Genomic DNA, 20,505 nt, shown 5'->3' on the forward strand with positions numbered 1-20,505 from the left:
GTGTTTTACTGACTGTTGATCTGTCTCCTCCTGCTGCAGCAGATCTTTTCTTGGTATTTCCTCCACATGCATGTTCAACTATTGACCCGAGCTGCTGCAGAGCACCAAGCACCTGTAGAGAGTCACCTAGTGGCCACTAGGAGAGCTGCAGGAACTAGTCAGAGTCAGAGTTCAGGGCTGAAGATTTATTAAGGATGGAAGAATTACACTGTAAAAAAGGTCTAAAACCAGATAAAAACAGTAAATCTGAGGGAAATGATCTTGCTGCATGGACAGATAATTTACCTTGACAAGATTTATTAAATTGAGATTGTTAAATCTTAAGTAAGTACCTCAAAATTGTACTTAAGTACAGTACTTGAGTAAATGTACTGTGTAAAAGTAATTCATCATCACTCTGCAGATGTTTCTCTCGAGTCCTTAGACTAGAGAAATAGGTCACTCTGATCATTGTTGACATTCTCATATTTTACAGTATTTCATTCATTTCCTGCTCCAGTTTCATACTTTAACCCTCTATGGTACGCATTATGATGCCAGTTAGGAAAAAAATGTTTGGAGTGTTTTTTCGTCTTAAAGTAGACAAAATAAACATAATCTGAATACATTTTATTTTTTATTTTTTTGTAAGTTTTTGGGGTTTGTTGCCTGTTGCCATGTGTGTAAATTATAAGCAAATAAGACATAAAGTTGACTATAATATTAGATTATGGCCTACAGGGTTTAGTAATAACCTGAACTTTACTTTACTGCAACCAACATCAAATATATCTTTGTTAAATTGTAAAGATCAAAACAAAATTATGATGAATGTAATGCTTCTGAACATTATATATATATATATACATAAACACACACTACCAATATCTAATTTTGGTAATTTTGTTTCTTTTTGGGTCATTTTGTGTCTTTTTTGGTCAATTTGAGTCCTTTTTTGCTTAATTTTATGTAATTTTTTGGTCATTTTGTGTCTTTTTTTGATCATTTTGTGTCATTTTGTGGTCAATTTCATTTTTGGGGGGAAATTTTGTGTCTTTTCTGACAAATCCCAAAGTAGCAAGTTGTTACTTTCCAAGGAGTCTCTGGCTTGAAGCTGACTGTTACACACTCAGGAGGTCAGAATGGACATAGTGTGTCTGATCTGAACTGTGAGATTCTGTTCAGTGAGACAACGTGCATGTTAAACTGGGGGTTGAGACTCAAAAAGGTTGGGAACCACTGCTCCAGAGGGTTAAATTGGACCATGCAGTGTCTCACGTTCCTGGATGTTTGTCTCTCTTCCAGCTGTTCGCTCCATCCTGAAGAGACAGAAGCTGTCTGGAGCTCCGGGCAGCGTTCGCTTCGACCAGGTGACGGTGTTCAGCTTCCCGCGCTGCCAGGGCTTCAGCAGCGTGCCCAGCCGAGGAGGCTCCACGCTGGGCATGGTGCAGAGACACAGCAGCCTGCAGAGCTTCAGCCTGGCCCAGCACGCTCTGCAGAGACGACAGGGACGCAGAGAGAAGCTCCGAGAGCGACGGAGGAGAGAGAAACTAACGGCTCTGAGACACAACGTGAGTCTCCTCCTCATTCACCCTCCTCAGATCTACGACCACGCACTAAAACTGATGTTAAATCACCACACAGCAATATTATTTCAGATTTTTTTTCATAAATCTCTTAAACAACCTCAGACTTGTTCAAAACTACCAAACATTAAAGCATTTTCAGAATTTTAACCCTTTATATGCCAGTTTATACATTTGAATTTTTCCAAAATTTCTTTAAAAAAAAACCCACAAAAAAAGATAAAGATTATTAAATCTAGAAATAAGCATGTTGAACGCTTAAAATAATAAATTAACTTTTAAAACCAGATAAATTAAAGCTGCAAGCAGCAATGAACTGGCCCGAGCAGAGTGACCTGAAAATGATTTGTTTCTTTTTTTTGGTGATTTTACGCCTTTTTTTTGTGTGTGTGTTTTTTTGTTGTTGTCTTTTTTGGTCATTTTGCACCTTTTGTTTCTTTTTTAGTCATTTCACGTCTTTTTGTGTCTTTTTTTGGTCTTTTATTGTGTCTTTTTTTGGTCATTTTGTGTCTTTTCACATCTTCTTTTGGTCACAAAATAACCAAAAAAGGCAAAAAAAAATGTACAAAAGTGATAAAATTAAAGCTGCCAGCAGTGATGAACTGGCCCGAGCAGAGTGACCTGATGATTATTTGTTTCTTACCAAGATAAAAAAAACTTTAGATTTAGAAAAATGTAGAAGTGTTAGATAATTTATCTTGTTGTAAGAGTTAATTTCTTATTTTAAGTGTTCAACATGCTTATTTCTAGATTTAACAATCTTAATTTAAGAAATCTTATCAAGGTAAATTATCTGTCCATGCAGCAAGATCATTTCCCTCAGATTTACTGTTTTTATCTGGTTTTTAGACTAAACACCTTTGTTGCAGTAAAGTTCCTGCAAAAATGCATGCCTCAAGCTGTAACACAGCCAAAATTATCAACAGAAGAAAAACAAAAAAGACAAAAATGGCCTAAAATTCCAGAGGAGGGCCTCAGGGTTAGTTTGCGGTCCTCTGACTTTCTGTTGTGGATCTTCCAGCTGGTCTCCAGTGGGGCCGTGGACCAGAGACAGGCAGACCGGCTCACCGTGGACCAGATCCCCGATGAAGACGTCCACATCAGTGACTCTGAGCTGGAGGATGGAAGCTTCCTGCAGCCGTTCTCCTCCAGGCAGCGCCAGGCGCTGCTGCAGGCGGCGGGGGTGAAGCGGGTGGAGCGGGAGGAGAAGAGGCAGCTCCAGGAGCTCAGACTCTCCAGGGAGGCCTGTGGCTGCGACTGTCCAGGCTTCTGTGAGCCGGAGACCTGCGCCTGCAGCCTGGCAGGCATCAAGTGCCAGGTACCACTATTAACTTACACATGGCTTCATATCAATAATCTGATTTTATATATTAACAGTTTTTTATATTGACTCCTCCAGAAAATGTGTTATATCACAATATACAGTCATGGAAACAATTTTTAGACCACCATTGTGTTCTTCACTTTATTGTTCATTTTAATGCCTGGTACAACTAAAGGTACATTTGTTTGGACAAATATAATGATAACAACAAGAATAGCTCATAAGAGTTTAATTTAAGAGCTGATATCTAGACATTTAACATGGTTTTATTAATAATAACCAAAATCATTATCAAGAAAACCAACTATTTAACTAACTAACTGACCGACCGACCGACCGACCAACCAACCAACCAACCAACCAACCAACCACCTACCCACCCAACTCACTAACCAACCAACTAACCAACTAACCAACAAACCACCTACCTGCCTACCTTCCTTCCTAACTAACTAACTAACTAACTAACTAACTAACTAACTAACTAACTAACTAACTAACCACCTACCTACCTACCTACCTACCTACCTAACTAACTAACTAACTAACTTACCAACCAACCAACCAACCAACCACCCACCCAACTCACTAACCAACCAACTAACCAACTAACCAACTACCTAACTAACTAACTAACTAACTAACCAACCAACCAACCAACCAACCAATGACTGTTTTTAAAGAAGTCTGGTGGCTTTAAAGATCATAGATAACAGCTGCGTAAACTTAAACAGGCCTAACGTCAAGGTAAAGAGGTGAAAATACTTCAATATTTGACATTTTTAAATCACTAGAGTACGTTTTGCTGCTGAACTCGTCCTCAGCAGGACTTTGCTTAGCTTCCATGTTGGTTCTCCAGCCGACTTCTCCAAACTGGAGGCATGCTGGCCACCACCTAGTGTAGATAATAAACTGACTATTGATATTCATACAGACTATCCCTGAACTCCTCATCATGGTGTCAGTACCCTGTGTTGTATTTTTGTACCCACATCACTGACTCTGTCTCTTCCTGCTTCAGGTGGACCGCTTCAGCTTCCCGTGCGGCTGCACCAAGGACGGCTGTGGGAACACTCAGGGACGCATCGAGTTCAACTCCAGACGAGTTCAGACTCACTACATCCACACCGTCATGAAGCTGGAGCTGGAGAGGAGACTGCAGCTGGAGACGCTGAGCGAGGAGGACCAGACGGACCAGACGGGACTCCCCGAGGACCTGGAGGAGTTCCCAGTGGAGCGGGAGGAGACCCAGAGGGCCGAGGACAGGAGCTGCCCATTCGGCTTCTCCCTGGAGGAGGACGGCCTCCCTCTCACCATGCCCGCCACGCCTTCATTCCACTTCAGCCCGGAGCGCTTTGTGGCGGAGGAGGAGGAGAGCAGCTGCAGCAGCGACATGACCGACTCCTGCTGCTCCTCCTCCGACTCTGAAGGATGCCAGAGTCTCCCTGACGTCTCCTTGTCTCGTGCTCTCAGCATCTGCAACTCTGAAAACAACAACTTCTCTACCTGCAGGCACATAGAGGAACCGCTGACTCAGCACATCTCTGCAGGTGACACATTCTCAGACAATCTCAGCAGGAGCTCTCTGACGGATTACCTCGACGAGAACGCAAACCAGGCCAGAGATTTGTTGGACAACGAGTCTCTGGAGGACTTCCCCAACACTCCGTCTCCCTCCGTCGACTACTTCTCCGGCAGGTACATGGACCTGAGTCTGTCCTCGGACTCCGACATCGAGTTCTTCGACAGCGACTACACCTCCGGACCTCTGCACAGCTCCTTCAAACTACACCGACACCCGGAGAGCCTCCGCCACCTGCAGCTCTTCAGCTCCGTCAGTAGTTTACCTCAATACGAGTCGAGCACCTTCCTCCTGGAGTCTCTGATCGGCCTGACGGAGCCGAACCCCGAGCAGAGCTACGCTTTCAGCAGCACCCAGAATCTCCTATAGCACCCAGAATCTTCTATAGCACCCAGAATCTTCTAGAGCAGTGGTTCCCAACCTTTTCCTTGAGGGACCCACATTTTTACCATTGTAAACTTTGGCGACCCCCCCATCGTCCATTGCTTCTATGAAGCCGAACTCAGTGTAACTTTCATGGTACCCTCTCTTTTTCTTTTTGAGATATTCAGCATTTTCGTCTCCCTGACACTTTGACATTTTTCCATTAGCTCTGTGTTTCTGTTGTTAGGTGAGGTTACCGCTAGGTGAGGTTACCGCAAGGTGAGGTAACCTCGAGGTGGGGTTACCGCTAGGTGAAGTTACCGCAAGGCGAGATTACCGCTAGATGAGGTTACCGCTAGGTGAGGTTATCGCAAGGCGAGATTACCGCTAGATGAGGTTACCGCTAGATGAGGTTACCGCTAGGCGAGATTACCGCAAGGTGAGGTAACCTCTAGGTGGGGTTACCGCTAGGTGAGGTTACCTCTAGATGAGGTTACCGCTAGGTGAGGTTACCGCTAGGTGAGGTTACCGCCAGGTGAGGTCACCGCCAGGTGAGGTTACCGCTAGGTGAGGTTACCTCTAGATGAGGTTACCGCTAGGTGACGTTATCACTAGGTAAGGTTACAGCTAGGTGAGGTTACCGCTAGGTGAGGTTACCGCCAGGTGAGGTTACCGCCAGGTGAGGTTACCGCTAGGTGAGGTTACCGCAAGGTAGGGTAACCTCGAGGTGGGGTTACCGCTAGGTGAGGTTGCTGCTAGGTGAGGTTACCACAAGACGAGATTACCGCTAGATGAGGTTACCGCTAGGCGAGATTACCGCTAGATGAGGTTACCGCTAGATGAGGTTACCGCTAGGCGAGATTACCGCTAGATGAGGTTACCGCTAGATGAGGTTACCGCAAGGTGAGGTAACCTCTAGGTGAGGTTACCGCTAGGTGAGGTTACCGCCAGGTGAGGTTACCGCCAGGTGAGGTTACCACTAGGTGAGGTTACCTCTAGGTGAGGTTACCGCTAGGTGAGGTTACCGTTAGGTGAGGTTACCACTAGGTGAGGTTACCGCTAGGTGAGGTTACCGCTAGGTGAGATTACCTGTGTATTCTGCAGGAAGGATGTTACACATGTCCTTATTCTCGCGATATAGCCTTTATTTTTACATTTTTCTATAGTGATTTTTCTATTTAAATAAATGAATAAACGTTTAATTTCGCCCCTTATTTAGTTGTTTTTGTCCCACCAATGAATTAAATGCTGACTCATCTATATTTAACACATTAGATTTATTACATCGCTTTAAATCAAGAGGACTTCGGGACCCCCCGTGGATATTTGGCGCCCCCCTGGGGGGTTCGGGCCCCCCCTGTTGGGAACCACTGCTCTATAGCTCTGTTTAAGGCGTCCAAGTGACATAACAAGGAACTGTGTCAAATAATTAAATGTACAAAGCACTGCTTTTATATATTTGTAATGATATTTCAGTGTACAAAGAATGATTGATAAAATATTTTTTTTCTAGCTTGGTATTTTTTCTATTGCCTAAAAAATAATTTTGCCTTTGTTTCAAAGAAACCACACTGTCTTTTTTATTATTATTATTTCTTTTACTTATCTAATGCTCTCTGACATGTTATTTAATTTAATTTCTTTTACCATGGCCACACACAAATTATGTATTTGTAATGATATTTCAGTGTACAAAGAATGATTGATGCTTGGTATTTTTTTCTATTGCCTAAAAATAACTTTGCCTTTTTTTCAAAGAAACCACACTGTCTTTTTTTAAAAATTATTATTATTATTTCTTTTACTTATATAATGATCTCTGACATGTTATTTAATTTCTTATACCATGGCCACAGAAAATATTTAACCCTCCTGTTATGTTTTCATGAACAGCAATAACACAGCGGCATGTTTATTTATCCAAAAGTGTCAAAAACAAAAACAAAATTCTGATAAATATTGTTTATATTTCATTATTAACTCCATTTCTAACCATTTCAATCAAAATTTAGTGCAGCTGTGTTCTTTAACTCTCACAGATTATAATTCAATGAGGATAATTCACTCCATCAGATAATTTTTTTCATAAAAAATGCATGTTAAAACTTTTTTTTAAAATGTACATTGGAAAGACCGACATATAAAATACAATGGTTATACATACAGATTTTTTTGTTGCAATTTTTCTTTTTTTTCTTTTTATGAAAAAATACTTATATCTACTTTGAAATGGGTCAATTTGACCCAAAACATAACAGGAGGGTTAAACTCAGTTGTTTAATATAATATTTATTACAAAGATATTATAAAGAATTCCCATTTTTAAAAGTATTGGCCCAGGTATCAACAAAATGATGCATATTTTGCAGGTGGATGATCATGCAAGATAATCCACTTTAAAGCATTAAATAGAACATAAGATCTCCATTTTCAACCTCTGAGTTGTGAATTATTTTCCACTTCCTGGCTGATTGTGGGTCATCCCACATTTGTTTGACAATATGTTTTGAATATTTCTGTATTGGAGTAATATAATAAAACAATTTTATTATTTATTCACTGATTTCAGATTATTTATTGAGTGGCATTTGTCTATTCATCCCCAGTTCATGTGAGGAAACAGAGAAGCACCAAGTTATTGGAGCAAAAACGATTATGATGATAAATACATTTTTACAATGTTCTTTTTGTCTCACAACAATCTAAAGAAGCAGTGGTGGAAGAAGTATTCAGATCCTTTACTGCAGTAAAAGTACTAATACCACACTGTGAAATGACTCCACTACAGTAAAAGTCCTGCATTCAAAACTTACTGAAGTAAAAGTACAAAAGTATCAGCATCAAAATGTACTTAAAGTATCAAAAGTAAAAGTACTCGTTATGCAGAATGAACCCACTCAGATTGTTTTATATATTCTTAATTGTATTAAATACTTGTATTATAGGATTATTATTATTATTGATTCATTTATGTAAGCAGCATTTTAATTATCTCAAGGTAGGGCTCATTTTAAATACTTAATATTCTTTTATGAGGTTTAATTTAAAAAATAAATATTGAAACCCTTTTTTGCAGACTTTTCCAAAGGAAACAGCTTTGCCATTTTGCACCACAAATAATCAATCAAAACGTCATTTCCTGGAAAAAAAAAATATTCCTACTGATAGGAGAGTAAAGCTTCATTTTTGATATTTTCATACACTTAGAATCATTTCAATGGGTCGTTGGTTCAGTGGTACAATGTTTCCTACAGGCAACATTCAGACAAGAAACCAGTTTAAAAAGTTCCTTTTATAATGTTTTTAAATATAAAATGTTGAAGCTACTGAATCTTTTACACATTTTTATTAAATAAATTATATTAAATTAAATTTTTCTTTTTTTTTCTTTTTATAAAAAAATACTTTTAACTACTTTTTTAGATTTTTAAATAAAATACGAAAAAAATACTACAAAAGTAGTATTCTGTGTGCGCATGCGCAGTGCGCGGTCTGGTTCGATACCAGCGACGTTCGACTGTTTTGGACTACAAACAAGATGGCCGCGGACTACCAAGCGTAATAATTCTGACCCACTTGTTATTTTCTGACAGTATAAGCTTGTGTTTGGAAGTTGCTGGCAGAAATGGGTTTATCACAGAGCTCAGAGGTGTCCGAGGGAGGGACCTATGGATACCACGTGCACGGCGTAAGAACACGTTTATCTTTTTGTAGTTTTCTTTGAATTTGGACAGCGTGTCCAGCAGCTTAGCAACTGTTGCTAACAGGCAGCTAGCCGAGCAGCAGGTAAAACCCGATGAGCTGGCACTGTTTACCTGATTTACCTCATAGGTACCTATGGTTTACCTGTTTTATCTCATAGGTATCTATGGTCTACCTGTTTTATCTCATAGGTATCTATGGTTTACCTGCTCTACCAGGTGACTCAATGCAGCAGAAACTCTCCTTTTACTTTATGTAAGAAATTACCTTGATTTCAGGCTTTTAGCTGGTCTCAAAGTACAACTGTAACATGATTTATGATTTAGTAGCTAAATATTAGCTAATGCTATTATTAATATATATATATATATATATATATATACATATATATATATATAATGATTTTCAGCGCCATATTAAATCCAAGAAGAGGATATTTACCGACCCCAGATAAATCTCATTTCACCCATTGTAAAACTAAAATATGTATAATGGAACATTACATTAGTGTTGTATTGATTAGTTGGTTAAATGATAAATCAATACAGAGAGATAAAGCCATGCCAAACATGTAGTCTCTCTGTTTTATATGATTGTTAATTGACGTTTTGGAAGTCTGGGTCTTTTTCTCTTTTTTTTTATTGGTTTAGTACAAGTTGAGTATTGAACATCACACAATACAGTCATGGAAAAAATTATTAGACTCTTGTTTTCTTCAATTTCTTGTTCATTTTAATGCCTGGTACAACTAAAGGTCCATTTGTTTGGACAAATATAATGATAACAACAAAAATAGCCCATAAGAGTTTAATTTAAGAGCTGATATCTAGACATTTAACATGGTTTTCTTGATAATAACCAAACTCGTTATTAATGTATTATATGTACCTAGCTTTATCCCTTGCTTGTAAGGTTTTCTGGCTCCATGGACTTCTGGATCTAAAGCTCTACAGTTTTTTTAATGCTCTTGTCCTGTTGCAGGTTCAGCCAAATTCTCCTGCAGAAAAAGCGGGACTGCAGCCGTTCTTTGACTTCATTCTGTCTCTGGACAACAACAGACTGGTAAGTTTATTGACTGTCCTACAGGTAGCTGCTATAGGCTACCTGGATTTATGAAATGTACTATATTTATAAATATGCTATTGCTACACTTAATGGCAAAAATTGCACTGGTCTGTTGGACTTGAACAAAAATAAACCATATTTTTGTTGCTTAAGCTTATGTATTCAGTCATTATTCAATGGTATACTAAAAATCCATGTGAAAAAAATGACTCCTCACTGTTCTCAGGTCAAATATTTATATGCGATTAAAATGTGATTAATTTCGATTAATTAATTACAAAGCCTCTAATTAATTAGATTCATTTTTTTAATCTAGTCCCGGCCCTAATACAAAGTAAACTCTAACCTTTTGGTTGTCCCTCCCTCTGCTCCTCTGACTCCTCCTCTGGTTCCTCTGGCTGCTGTGGACCAGAACGAGGAGAACGAGCTGCTGAAGGAGCTGCTGAAGGCCAACATGGAGCGGGCGGTGCTGATGCAGGTGTTCAGCACCAAGACCAGCCGGCTCCGGGAGCTGGAGGTGGTTCCCAGTAACATGTGGGGGGGCCAGGGCCTGCTGGGGGCCAGCGTTCGCTTCTGCAGCTACCAAGGAGCCAACGAGAACGTCTGGCACGTTCTGGTGAGATTCTTCCTCAAGAACCAACACACTGACACACTGAGTCTGGTTAACCTTCTGTAGTTATTACACAATATCAGTGAAGGAAGAAGTATTCAGATCCTTTACTGCAGTAAAAGTACTAATACAACACTGTGGAATTACTCCACTACAAGTTAAAGTCCTGCATTCAAAACTTACTGAAGTAAAAGTACAAAAGTATCAGCATCAAAATGTACTTAAAGTATCAAAAGTAAAAGTACTGGTTACGCCATTGTTTGCCCTTCTGCCTTCAGGAAAACGCTACAGGTCACACAAATCACAGACAAACAGACTAAAGAAGAGTTTCTTTCCCACAGCAATACGCACCCTAAATGAACAATAACACATTTCTTGCATCCATCACCACTTTATATTTTACCTTTAAACTATTTATTAAATGTTCATAATGTCAGAATATCTTATTTAAGCACCTTGTATATGAGAAACTAGGGTTGTCACGATACTAAAATGTTCAACTCGATACCGATACTCACGAAAATATTCGATACTCGATACCATTTTCGATCCCACCAGGATAAAAACAAAGACCCTAAAATTTAACAGAAATATTTTTATTAACAAGAAAAATTCAACATGTAAAAATGAACAGAACCACAGGTTTGAGCAAAAAGAAACTGCAACTATCATAACAAGCTTCAGGTCTGAGGTAGTGCAAAAAATAAATAAATACAATAATCAATAACAATTAGAGCAATATTTTGAGGTTGTATGCTGGGCACGGGGTGTATCGATACTTTTGAAAATGAGTATCGTATCTGGATCGATACTTTTTGAGTATCGATACTTTTGACAACCCTATGAGAAGCACACATAAATTTTGTTGTATATTTTTTTAAATACGACAATAAAGGAAATCTTGAATCGTGAATGCAGAACGGACCCACTCAGACTGTTTTTTATATATTACAAATATATTATTACATTATTTGTATTGATGCTTTTATGTAAGCAGTGTTTTAATTTTGTAAAGACAGGGCTCATTGAATGACTTAATTTACTGTTATAAGATTTGATAATAAAAAAAAACTCTAATCACTGTTTTCAACAAATGTTTTTAATGTTGAATCTCGACCTGGAAATGAACTAAAGCTGGCAGATAAATGAGTAAAAAGTACAATATTTGCCTAAAAAATGCAGTAAAAAGTGACATAAAATGGAAATAGTCAAGTACAAGTACCTCATAATTGTACTTTAGTACAGTACTTGAGTAAATGAACTTAGTTACATCCCACCACTGCCCAAATATAGCATCATTTAATGACTTAATTTACTGTTATAAGATTTAATAATAAAATAAAGTGTAATCACTGTTTTCAACAAATGTTTTTAATATTAAATCTCGACCTGAAAATGAACTAAAGCTGGCAGATAAATGAGTAAAAAGTACAATATTTGCCTAAAAAATGCAGTAAAAAGTGACATAAAATGTAAATAGTGCCCAAATATAGCATCACCTTTAATGTTCTGACGTTATTGTTCCCTGCAGGACGTAGAACCCAGTTCTCCTGCTGCATTAGCAGAACTTCAGCCTCACAGTGATTACATCGTGGGAGCAGATCAAGTGTTACAAGACGTAAGACTCATTTATATCATGTTTTATTGTTTTCATTTAGCTCTGATGGATTTTCATTTATGTTTGAGAGATTTATCAAACATTGTACCAAGTCTCTGAGTGTTGGTGTTTAAATGAGAACATGTGGTTTCAGTCCGAAGACTTCTTCTCTCTGATCGAGGCTCATGAAGGGAAACCACTGAAGCTGCTGGTTTATAACACAGAGACAGACGACTGTAGGGAGGTGGTGGTCACACCCAACGGAGCCTGGGGGGGGGGGGGCAGGTACACACACACACACACACACACACACACACACACACACACACACACACACACAGACAGACAGACAGACAGACAGACAGACAGACAGACAGACAGACACACACACAGACACACACACACACACACACACACACACACACACACACACACAGAGACAGACACACACACAGAGACAGACACACACACACAGACACACACACACACACACACACACACACAGAGACAGACACACACACAGAGACAGACACACACACAGGCAGACACACACACACAGACACACACACACACAGACGACACACACACAGACAGACAGACAGACAGACACACACACAGACACACACACACACACACACACACACACACAGGCAGACACACAGACAGACACACACACACACACACACAGACAAACAGACAGACACACACACACACAGACACACACACACACACAGACAGACACACAGACAGACAGACACACACACACACACACACAGACAGACACACAGACAGACACACACACACACACACAGACACACAGACACACACACAGACACACACACACACCTTTAATCAGCTCATAATTTTCCGCCTTTTTGATATTATATAGTATTCTGTTTGTTTGTTTGTTGTCTCTAAGTCTTTTTAATGTCTCCTAGTCTGGGCTGTGGTATTGGTTACGGCTACCTGCACCGAATCCCAGCACAACCTGAGGCCTCGACGGAGAAACCTCCCAGTCCTGAAACTGGTCCTGGTCCTGATCCAGTTCCTGAGGAGGACCCGTCTCCAGAGCTGCCCACTCACGGATTCACAGAGGTAAACCTGAACATCTTTAATTAGTCTATTGATTATTTTATCAGTTGACCCACTAATTGTTTAGTGCTGATAGACTGATTAATGAGTTCAGATAACAAAACATTACAGGATTAGACTCGTTGATTCAGCCAGTTTAAATACAGACAGACAGACTGACTGACTGAACCCTCTGAGCTGTTTTTACTTCTTTTTTTTTGTCTCATTTTACTCTCTGTGGACTCAACTTTCACTGCAACATACAGTCATGGAAAATATTATTAGACCCTTGTTTTCTTCAATTTTGTGTCCATTTTAATGCCTGGTACAACTAAAGGTTCATTTGTTTGGACAAATATAATGATAACAACAAAAATAGCTGATAAGAGTTTAACTTAAGAGCTGATATCTAGACATTTAGCATGGTTTTATTCATAATGATTCTGGTTATTATCAATAAAACCATGAAAAATGTCTAAAGATAATTCCTGTTTTTACATTTTGATGCTGATACTTTTGTACTTTTACTTCAGTAAGTTTTTTTTCTTCTTCAGCGTAAGCATATAAAGGGCTCACCCTTTATGTCTGGTGTATTTACACATATAAAATAAGGATGAGCCATAAGAAAAACAACAGGTCCAGGCCATTTGAGTGCTTTTAACTGTTATTATACAGTGAAATAAGCTGATTACAACACATAAGTATGTTTATAATGCATTATAGAAAGTATGACCATTATTTTCACCCCCATGATAACAGCCAGTGGTGGAATGTAACTAAGTACATTTACTCAAGTACAATTGAGGTACTTGTACTTTACTTGAATATTCCATTTTATGTAACTTTATACTTCTACTTCACTACATTTAACTGACAGCTTAAGTTACTTTACAGGTTGAGATTTAACATAAAAAACATGATAAATTAAAAATTATGCATTTAAACTAAACAGTATATTAAATTCGCCTAAACTTCACAAAATCAAAACACTTCTTACATAAATGAATCAATAAAATAATGTAGTATATTTAGAATATATAAAACAATCTGAGTGGCTCCATTCTGAATAACGAGTACTTTTACTTTTGATATTTTAAATACATTTCGATGCTGATACTTTTGTACTTTTACTTCACTAAGTTCTGAATGCAGGACTTTTACTTGTATTGGAGTAATTTCACAGTGTGGTATTAGTACTTTTACTGCAGTAAAGAGTCTGAGTACTTCTTCCACCACTGGCTCTGATAGATTTGCATTAACGTTTGAGAGATTTATACACTAGATTGATTCAAGGGGTGTCAGGAATGTAAAAATCTAAAGATAATTCCTGTTTTTACAAGGCAGAAATGCTTTTCTGTACTATGTTGAATTGACTATTGAGACACTAGCAGTCTGATGTCTGTGCTGGTTTTGCTTTTGTTTTCCTGAACAACAATATCTCTGTTGTGATAATGTAGTATGAGACTAATGTAGAGCGGTGGAGCTGATGTGTGTGTGTGTGTGTCTCTCACCTCCTCCAGGCTCCTTTGATGGCTCCTCCCAGTCACAGTGAGGAGCTGCTGGACCAGGAGCAGGTCACCCTGCAGGAGGCTCCTCTACCTCCTCCACTCCACAGAGTCATGGACCCTGGTCAGTCCACTGATGAAGAGCTTTTAGACAATCAGGACATATTATATATATATATATATATATACACTACTGGTCAAAAGTTTTAGAACACACCAACTTTTCCAGAATTTAATTGAAAATTATGCAGTTTAATGTCTCAGTGTACTCTGAAATTAATGCACATTTGCAACATTTAAAATTCTTTATTGAGCATGATAGTGTTTTGAAAGTAAAAAAAAGATTAAAAATCACATTTTATGTTGGACTAAAGGACTAAAAAAAGACACAAAATGACAAAAAAAGACACAAAATGACAAAAAAAGACACCAAAAGACACAAAATGACCAAAAAAGACACAAAATGACTAAACAAAGACACAAAATGACAAAAAAAGACACAAAATGACCAAAAAAAAGACACAAAATGACAAAAAAGACACCAAAAGACACAAAATGACCAAAAAAAAGACACAAAATGACCAAAAAAAGACACAAAATGACAAAAAAAGACACCAAAAGACACAAAATGACCAAAAAAAAGACACAAAATGACCAAAAAAAGACACAAAATGACCAAAAAAGACACAAAATGACAAAAAAAGACACCAAAAGACACAAAATGACTAAAAAAAAGACACAAAGTGACTTAACAAAGACACAAAATGACCAAAAAAAGACACAAAGTGACTAAACAAAGACACAAAATGACAAAAAAAAGACACAAAGTGACTAAACAAAGACACAAAATGACAAAAAAAGACACAAAATGACTAAAAAAAAGACACAAAATGACCAAAAAAAGACACAAAATGACTTACAAAGACATGAAAAGAATTCAAAAATGGACAAAATAGCCCAAGACTCCATAGAGTTAAGTTGTTAACCCATTTCTTGTTCCCTGAAAAAGGCCTCAAGCTGTTTATTTGACTTGAACTGCTTGAATTTCAATAAAAAACTGAAAAAATTGGGCTGTTCTAAAACTTTTGACCGGTAGTGTGTGTATATATATATATATGTATATGTATATATATGTATATGTATATATATATATATGTATATGTATATATATATATATACATGTTTAATATCTTAACTGTGTCCTTAAAAATGTTCCCAGCAAGTCTTTGTTTTCCCACGTTTCTCTGCAGACTGTGAAGTGGCGGTGATGAACCCGGACCCTGCAGACCTGGTGGACAGACTAGAACTGTCCATGTCCTCCATCGACATGACCAACACGTCTCTGACCATGCACGAGGAGAAGGACGGGGACATGTCTGGTGTTGGTGAGTCACAACCAAACACTGCATGAAGGAAGTAGAAGTAGAAAATACAGCAGGTGTGTTTTAGGGGCGGGGCTACCACGGTGGCCTGTCAATCAGGACAGAGCAGCAGCAGTTAGTATCTACAGGTACATCTCAAAACATTAGAATATCATGAAAAAGTTCAAAAAGTGGTCGGTGCAACACTCTGTAAACTTTGGATGTTGTGTTTTCACTGTGTGCAAGTGAAAGTCTTCAATTCTACCATCAGATTACAAATCAGTTTTTTTGTGGCAGCGCTGAAAATCCAGCAGAATGCATGTAGGGAAACACTGCATAATCCTTTTTGGTTGATATGAAATGTTTTTATTTATCTGCTGGTGAGTGAACATGCAGGAACACATGGTGTTCTACTGAGAACCAACATTCAAAACACCCAGAACTGGAAGAGTTAGTAACCTTATTGGGGCTGAGATGATAAACCAAAGGAAATAAAGGCAAAATTATTATTATGACCTCTTTGAATCTGGCACCCAACACAAAAAATAAATACTAAATTAAAACTAGCAAACTCACTCTAAAAACGAATTAAAACTAACTGAATTTGGAAACAAAAATTCACAACGAAATTAAAAGTAAAACTAATGAAAAAATCCAAAACTATTATAACCATGAACATTCATACTGATGTCCTGGTACTATAGATAGATAGATAGATAGATAGATAGATATAGATAGATAGATAGATAGATAGATAGATATATAGATAGATAGATAGATAGATAGATAGATAGATAGATAGATAGATAGATAGATAGATAGATAGATAGATAGATAGATAGATAGATAGATAGATAGATATAGATAGATAGATATATAGATATATAGATATAGATAGATAGATATAGATATAGATAGATAGATAGATAGATATATAGATAGATAGATATAGATAGATAGATAGATAGATATATAGATATAGATAGATAGATATATAGATATAGATAGATAGATATATAGATAGATATATAGATATAGATAGATATAGATATATAGATATAGATAGATAGATAGATAGATAGATAGATAGATAGATATATAGATAGATAGATATATAGATATAGATAGATAGATAGATAGATAGATATATAGATATAGATAGATAGATATATAGATATAGATAGATATAGATATAGATATAGATAGATAGATATATTTTATTTATCCCAAGCTGGTAAATTACAGTGTAGCAGCAGCATTACACACAGAGACAATAACAACACAATTAAATAATTAAATAAAAAGAACAACCTAGGCATACTTCAAGCAATAAAATATAAAAATACAATAAAATGTAATGTAAAAATACAAATAAAGTGTCTAAAGAAGGAGTATGTATTATGTATGTATGTATTAAGGAGTAACCAGATTATTATTTGTTATTGTACAGTGTAATGGCATGTGGAAGGAAAGATTTTTTGTATCTGTCCCTTTTTAATGTGCATTTGGCAAAAACGAGCCCAGACTAAATGTGTGTTGTCTGTGCAAGGTTCTAATAGTTTTGGATTTTTCATTAGTTTTAGTTTTAATTTCGTTGTGAATTTTTGTTTTCAAATTCAGTTAGTTTTAGTTAGTTTTTAGAGTGAGTTTGCTAGTTTTAGTTTAGTTTTTATTAGTTTTATTTTTTTTGTAATGGGCTATGTGTTGGTGCCAGATTCAAAGAGTTCATAATAAATGTTTCCTTTATTTCCTTTGGTTTATCATATCAACCCAATAAGGTTATTAACTGTTTTGAATTTTGTTTCGAGTGTAGACATCCCAGTCTCAGTAAACATATTCACCATGTGTTGCATGTTCAAATAGAAACACTGAATTATGAATGAAAAAAGTTGACAAAAACGAAAACTAAGGACATTTTCACTATAATTTTAGTTTTGTAACCACACAATACAGTTTGTTAGTTATCGTTTTTTTAAAAACTCTTGTTTTTATTTTTATTTCAGTTAATGAAAATGTTTTTTCAATTCTAGTTTTGGTTACCTATAATAACCCTGGTCCTGTGTGTGTAGAGGAGCTGGAGGACAGCGTGCTGCTGTCGTCATCAGCAGACAGTCAGCCTGAAGCAGCTGATCTCAGCTCTGGAGGAGCCGTGGACCTCCTCCTCCTCTCCTCCTCCTCCGCTCTCACCTCCACCGACACCAGTGACTCCGGCGTCCCCCCGGTGGGGCCGTCCCTCCTGCTGGAGGCCACAGAGTCCTCAGAGCTGCCCGGCTCTCTGAGTGACGTTAGCGGTAGCCCGAGTCCCCCGCCGTGTGAACCGGCCCCCCCTCTAGAGACCCCAGAGCCTCCTGCTGAGCCTCCTGTCCCCGCTGGAGACCCTCCTTCTCCTCCTGTGGATCTCTTCCAAGCTCCTGCTGCTGACGACTTGATGGAGGACGATTCTGCTGCTCAGGGCGCCGCGGACGGAGACGCTGCAGAGAGCGTGGCAACGGCAACGGAGGAGCCTGCAGAGCCTCTAGATGTTGCTCCTCCTGCTCAGGAGGAGCTAGAAGAGGAGCTAGAGGAGGAACCGTGATCTGAGTAAGCTTCCATCAGGCTGTACAACATGCAATGACAATCACTGGGGCTTTAAAAAAAACAGAAAAACACTATAGGAAATACTGGAAAGATAGAAGAAACAGCTGATTTTAATAGGGAAAGTCCTCCACGAAGCTCATTCTTCAGGTTAGTTACACTACAGAAACCAGCTGAAGCTTTTAGACCACAAGTAGAAAAATACTTAGAGGCTCTGTAGGAATATTCTATTTGTTTTTATATGTGTGGGAATCTAAAGTTACTGATCGTTTGTACACTGAGGAGGTCATCATGTCAACATGCTGGTGCAGGTTTTAGATCATACGGGTGAGGAGACGTTGCTTCCGCTACTCGAGTGAATACTTGAAGACTTCCAAAGACAAACACATGTTTTACTACAGCGAGAGCACAGAAGCACCTTAATATCCACAACACTAAAACACTAATCCAGTCTGAGGAGCGGCCAGGTGGTTGTCACAGTCTCGTGGTGCAGTGTGACGTCTGTTGTTAAAGTGATGATTCCCTCAAAAACAGAGCTGAAGATCACAGGAGGGAAACTTTTACAGTCGGATTTTTAATTGTTGGCATGAGGGAAATACTCGTCTTGAGTCAGTGCAAGTTTTTATATCAGATCTGATGAGGTCAGTTTGTTTTAAACAGTCTTTGATTTGAATTGAATTGTTGGGAGAAAAAAAAAACAACTGCTTTTACTGTTTTATCGCTGGAATTATGTCTCTTTAATGCTATTACTTTCTCATTTTTTGTGAACTATGCAACAGTAGACAAGCGCAGGTAATGTCTAAACTAGTGATGTCCAAAAGAAGCTTCATGGACCATTTTCTATATTTTCTGAGCCCACTAGATGGCGCTCTCTGTCCAACAAAGCACACTGAATCAGCCTGTCTTTGGGTCTTTAACCCATTGAAGCCTGGAAAGCGGATACGTCGTTTTGTAGTATTTGTATAAGCTCTCAAATACCTTTTTGAATTTCATTTCTATCTGCTACAGAGGCTGAAAAATCTATTATTTAGTAGAAGAGTTGACACTTTTTTTCCCAGAATTTCCAGGAAATTAGAGGCTTATTTTAAAATCGCCCAGCGATTTTTCAGGCCTCAATGGGTTAAACCAACAACGCCATCTAGTGGAGTCAACAAATACAACTAATTCAGGTTCATGAAGCTTCATTTGGACATCACTAGTCTAAATAATCCAATAGATGAACTTTCACTTACAGTAAGAAGTCTGTAACAGTGGCGACGTTTACATGCACACAGATATTCCTCCATTATTCAGAATGTGACAGAATTCAGACATAAACCTGCTTTTATATTACAAATTTGGCCTGATTTTGAATGTAGCATTTTCCAGATTAAGGTGTTGAATTGCCGATTTTATTCAGGCTTATTCAAAATATGAGTCTCGATTATGGTTTTGATGGCAGTGTTTGTGACACATGGCCTGGAAAAATGATTCGGCCATCTTTTTCTTCAGTTTCTTGTTCATTTTAATGTCTGGTACAACTAAAGGTTCATTTGTTTGGACAAATATAATGATAACAACACAAATAGCTGATAAGAGTTTAATTTAAGAGCTGATATCTAGACATTTAACATGGTTTTCTTGATATTGATTTTGATTATTAAGAAAAAAAAAGGAAAATGTCTAGATATCAGCTCTTAAATTAAACATTTTTCAGCTATTTCTGTTATCATTATATTTGTCCAAACAAATGAACCTTTAGTTGTACCAGGCATTAAAATGAACAAGAAACTGAAGAAAACAAGGGTGGTCTAATAATTAGAAAATAATAATAGAAAAACGACCTACTTTGATATCTGAACGTCAAACACTGTTGGAAAATTAAAAAAATCTCTTATTTTACATGTGTTGCTATTATTTTGATAATACTTTTTATGATCATGTCTATGATGCATTATAAATTTACTAAGAAGTGAAATGACAATGAAGCTTCGTGAACCATTTGCTTTATTTTTTGACTCCACTAGGTGGCGATGTTGGCTCTAGTGATGGTAAATGAGTGTTTTCAGCCCTGTGTTGAACAAAGAGCGCCATCTAGTGGCTCAGAAAATACATCAAATAGTTCACAAAGCTTCGTTGTCACTTCACTACTAAGAACGTTTTATAATCTAATCATAGCGCTGTATAATTAAAGTAATAAACACTCA

At 37.8% G+C, this 20,505-nt stretch overlaps 2 protein-coding genes across 3 annotated transcripts in view; both read left to right on the forward strand.

Moving 5' to 3' along the window:
- The window catches only part of LOC131980453 (cysteine/serine-rich nuclear protein 1-like), a 158,968-nt gene extending 153,509 nt beyond the window's left edge, over positions 1 to 5,459 (forward strand). Inside the window, exons 2-4 of one of the 2 annotated variants that reach the window (XM_059344701.1) lie at positions 1,208 to 1,550; positions 2,587 to 2,883; positions 3,911 to 5,459. In XM_059344701.1, the coding sequence (XP_059200684.1) occupies positions 1,266 to 1,550; positions 2,587 to 2,883; positions 3,911 to 4,840 (1,512 nt within the window). In that variant the 5' untranslated portion in view covers positions 1,208 to 1,265 and the 3' untranslated portion in view covers positions 4,841 to 5,459. The remainder of the gene's footprint in view (positions 1 to 1,207; positions 1,551 to 2,586; positions 2,884 to 3,910) is intronic. The other variant, XM_059344700.1, reaches the window with a different exon arrangement.
- A 2,899-nt stretch (positions 5,460 to 8,358) lies between these two features.
- On the forward strand, positions 8,359 to 19,834 carry gorasp1a (golgi reassembly stacking protein 1a). The gene is made up of 9 exons (XM_059344726.1): positions 8,359 to 8,522; positions 9,518 to 9,598; positions 10,014 to 10,217; positions 11,743 to 11,829; positions 11,963 to 12,093; positions 12,747 to 12,903; positions 14,400 to 14,508; positions 15,635 to 15,769; positions 17,815 to 19,834. Exons 1-9 carry the CDS (start codon positions 8,460 to 8,462, stop codon positions 18,318 to 18,320), a joined length of 1,473 nt encoding a protein of 490 aa, XP_059200709.1. The 5' UTR covers positions 8,359 to 8,459; the 3' UTR covers positions 18,321 to 19,834.
- The last annotated feature ends 671 nt before the right edge of the window (positions 19,835 to 20,505 follow it).

The sequence above is a fragment of the Centropristis striata genome, chromosome 11, assembly GCF_030273125.1.
Source record: "Centropristis striata isolate RG_2023a ecotype Rhode Island chromosome 11, C.striata_1.0, whole genome shotgun sequence".
NCBI classification, from domain to species: Eukaryota; Metazoa; Chordata; class Actinopteri; order Perciformes; family Serranidae; genus Centropristis; species Centropristis striata.

Coding starts and splice junctions, on each gene's coding strand:
- gorasp1a (XM_059344726.1), top strand. CDS start 8,460: ATGGGTTTATCACAGAGCTCAGAGGTGTCCGAGGGAGGGACCTATGGA. Junction 8,523..9,517: donor ATGGATACCACGTGCACGGC/GTAAGAACACGT, acceptor GTCCTGTTGCAG/GTTCAGCCAAATTCTCCTGC. Junction 15,770..17,814: donor CGGGGACATGTCTGGTGTTG/GTGAGTCACAAC, acceptor CTGTGTGTGTAG/AGGAGCTGGAGGACAGCGTG.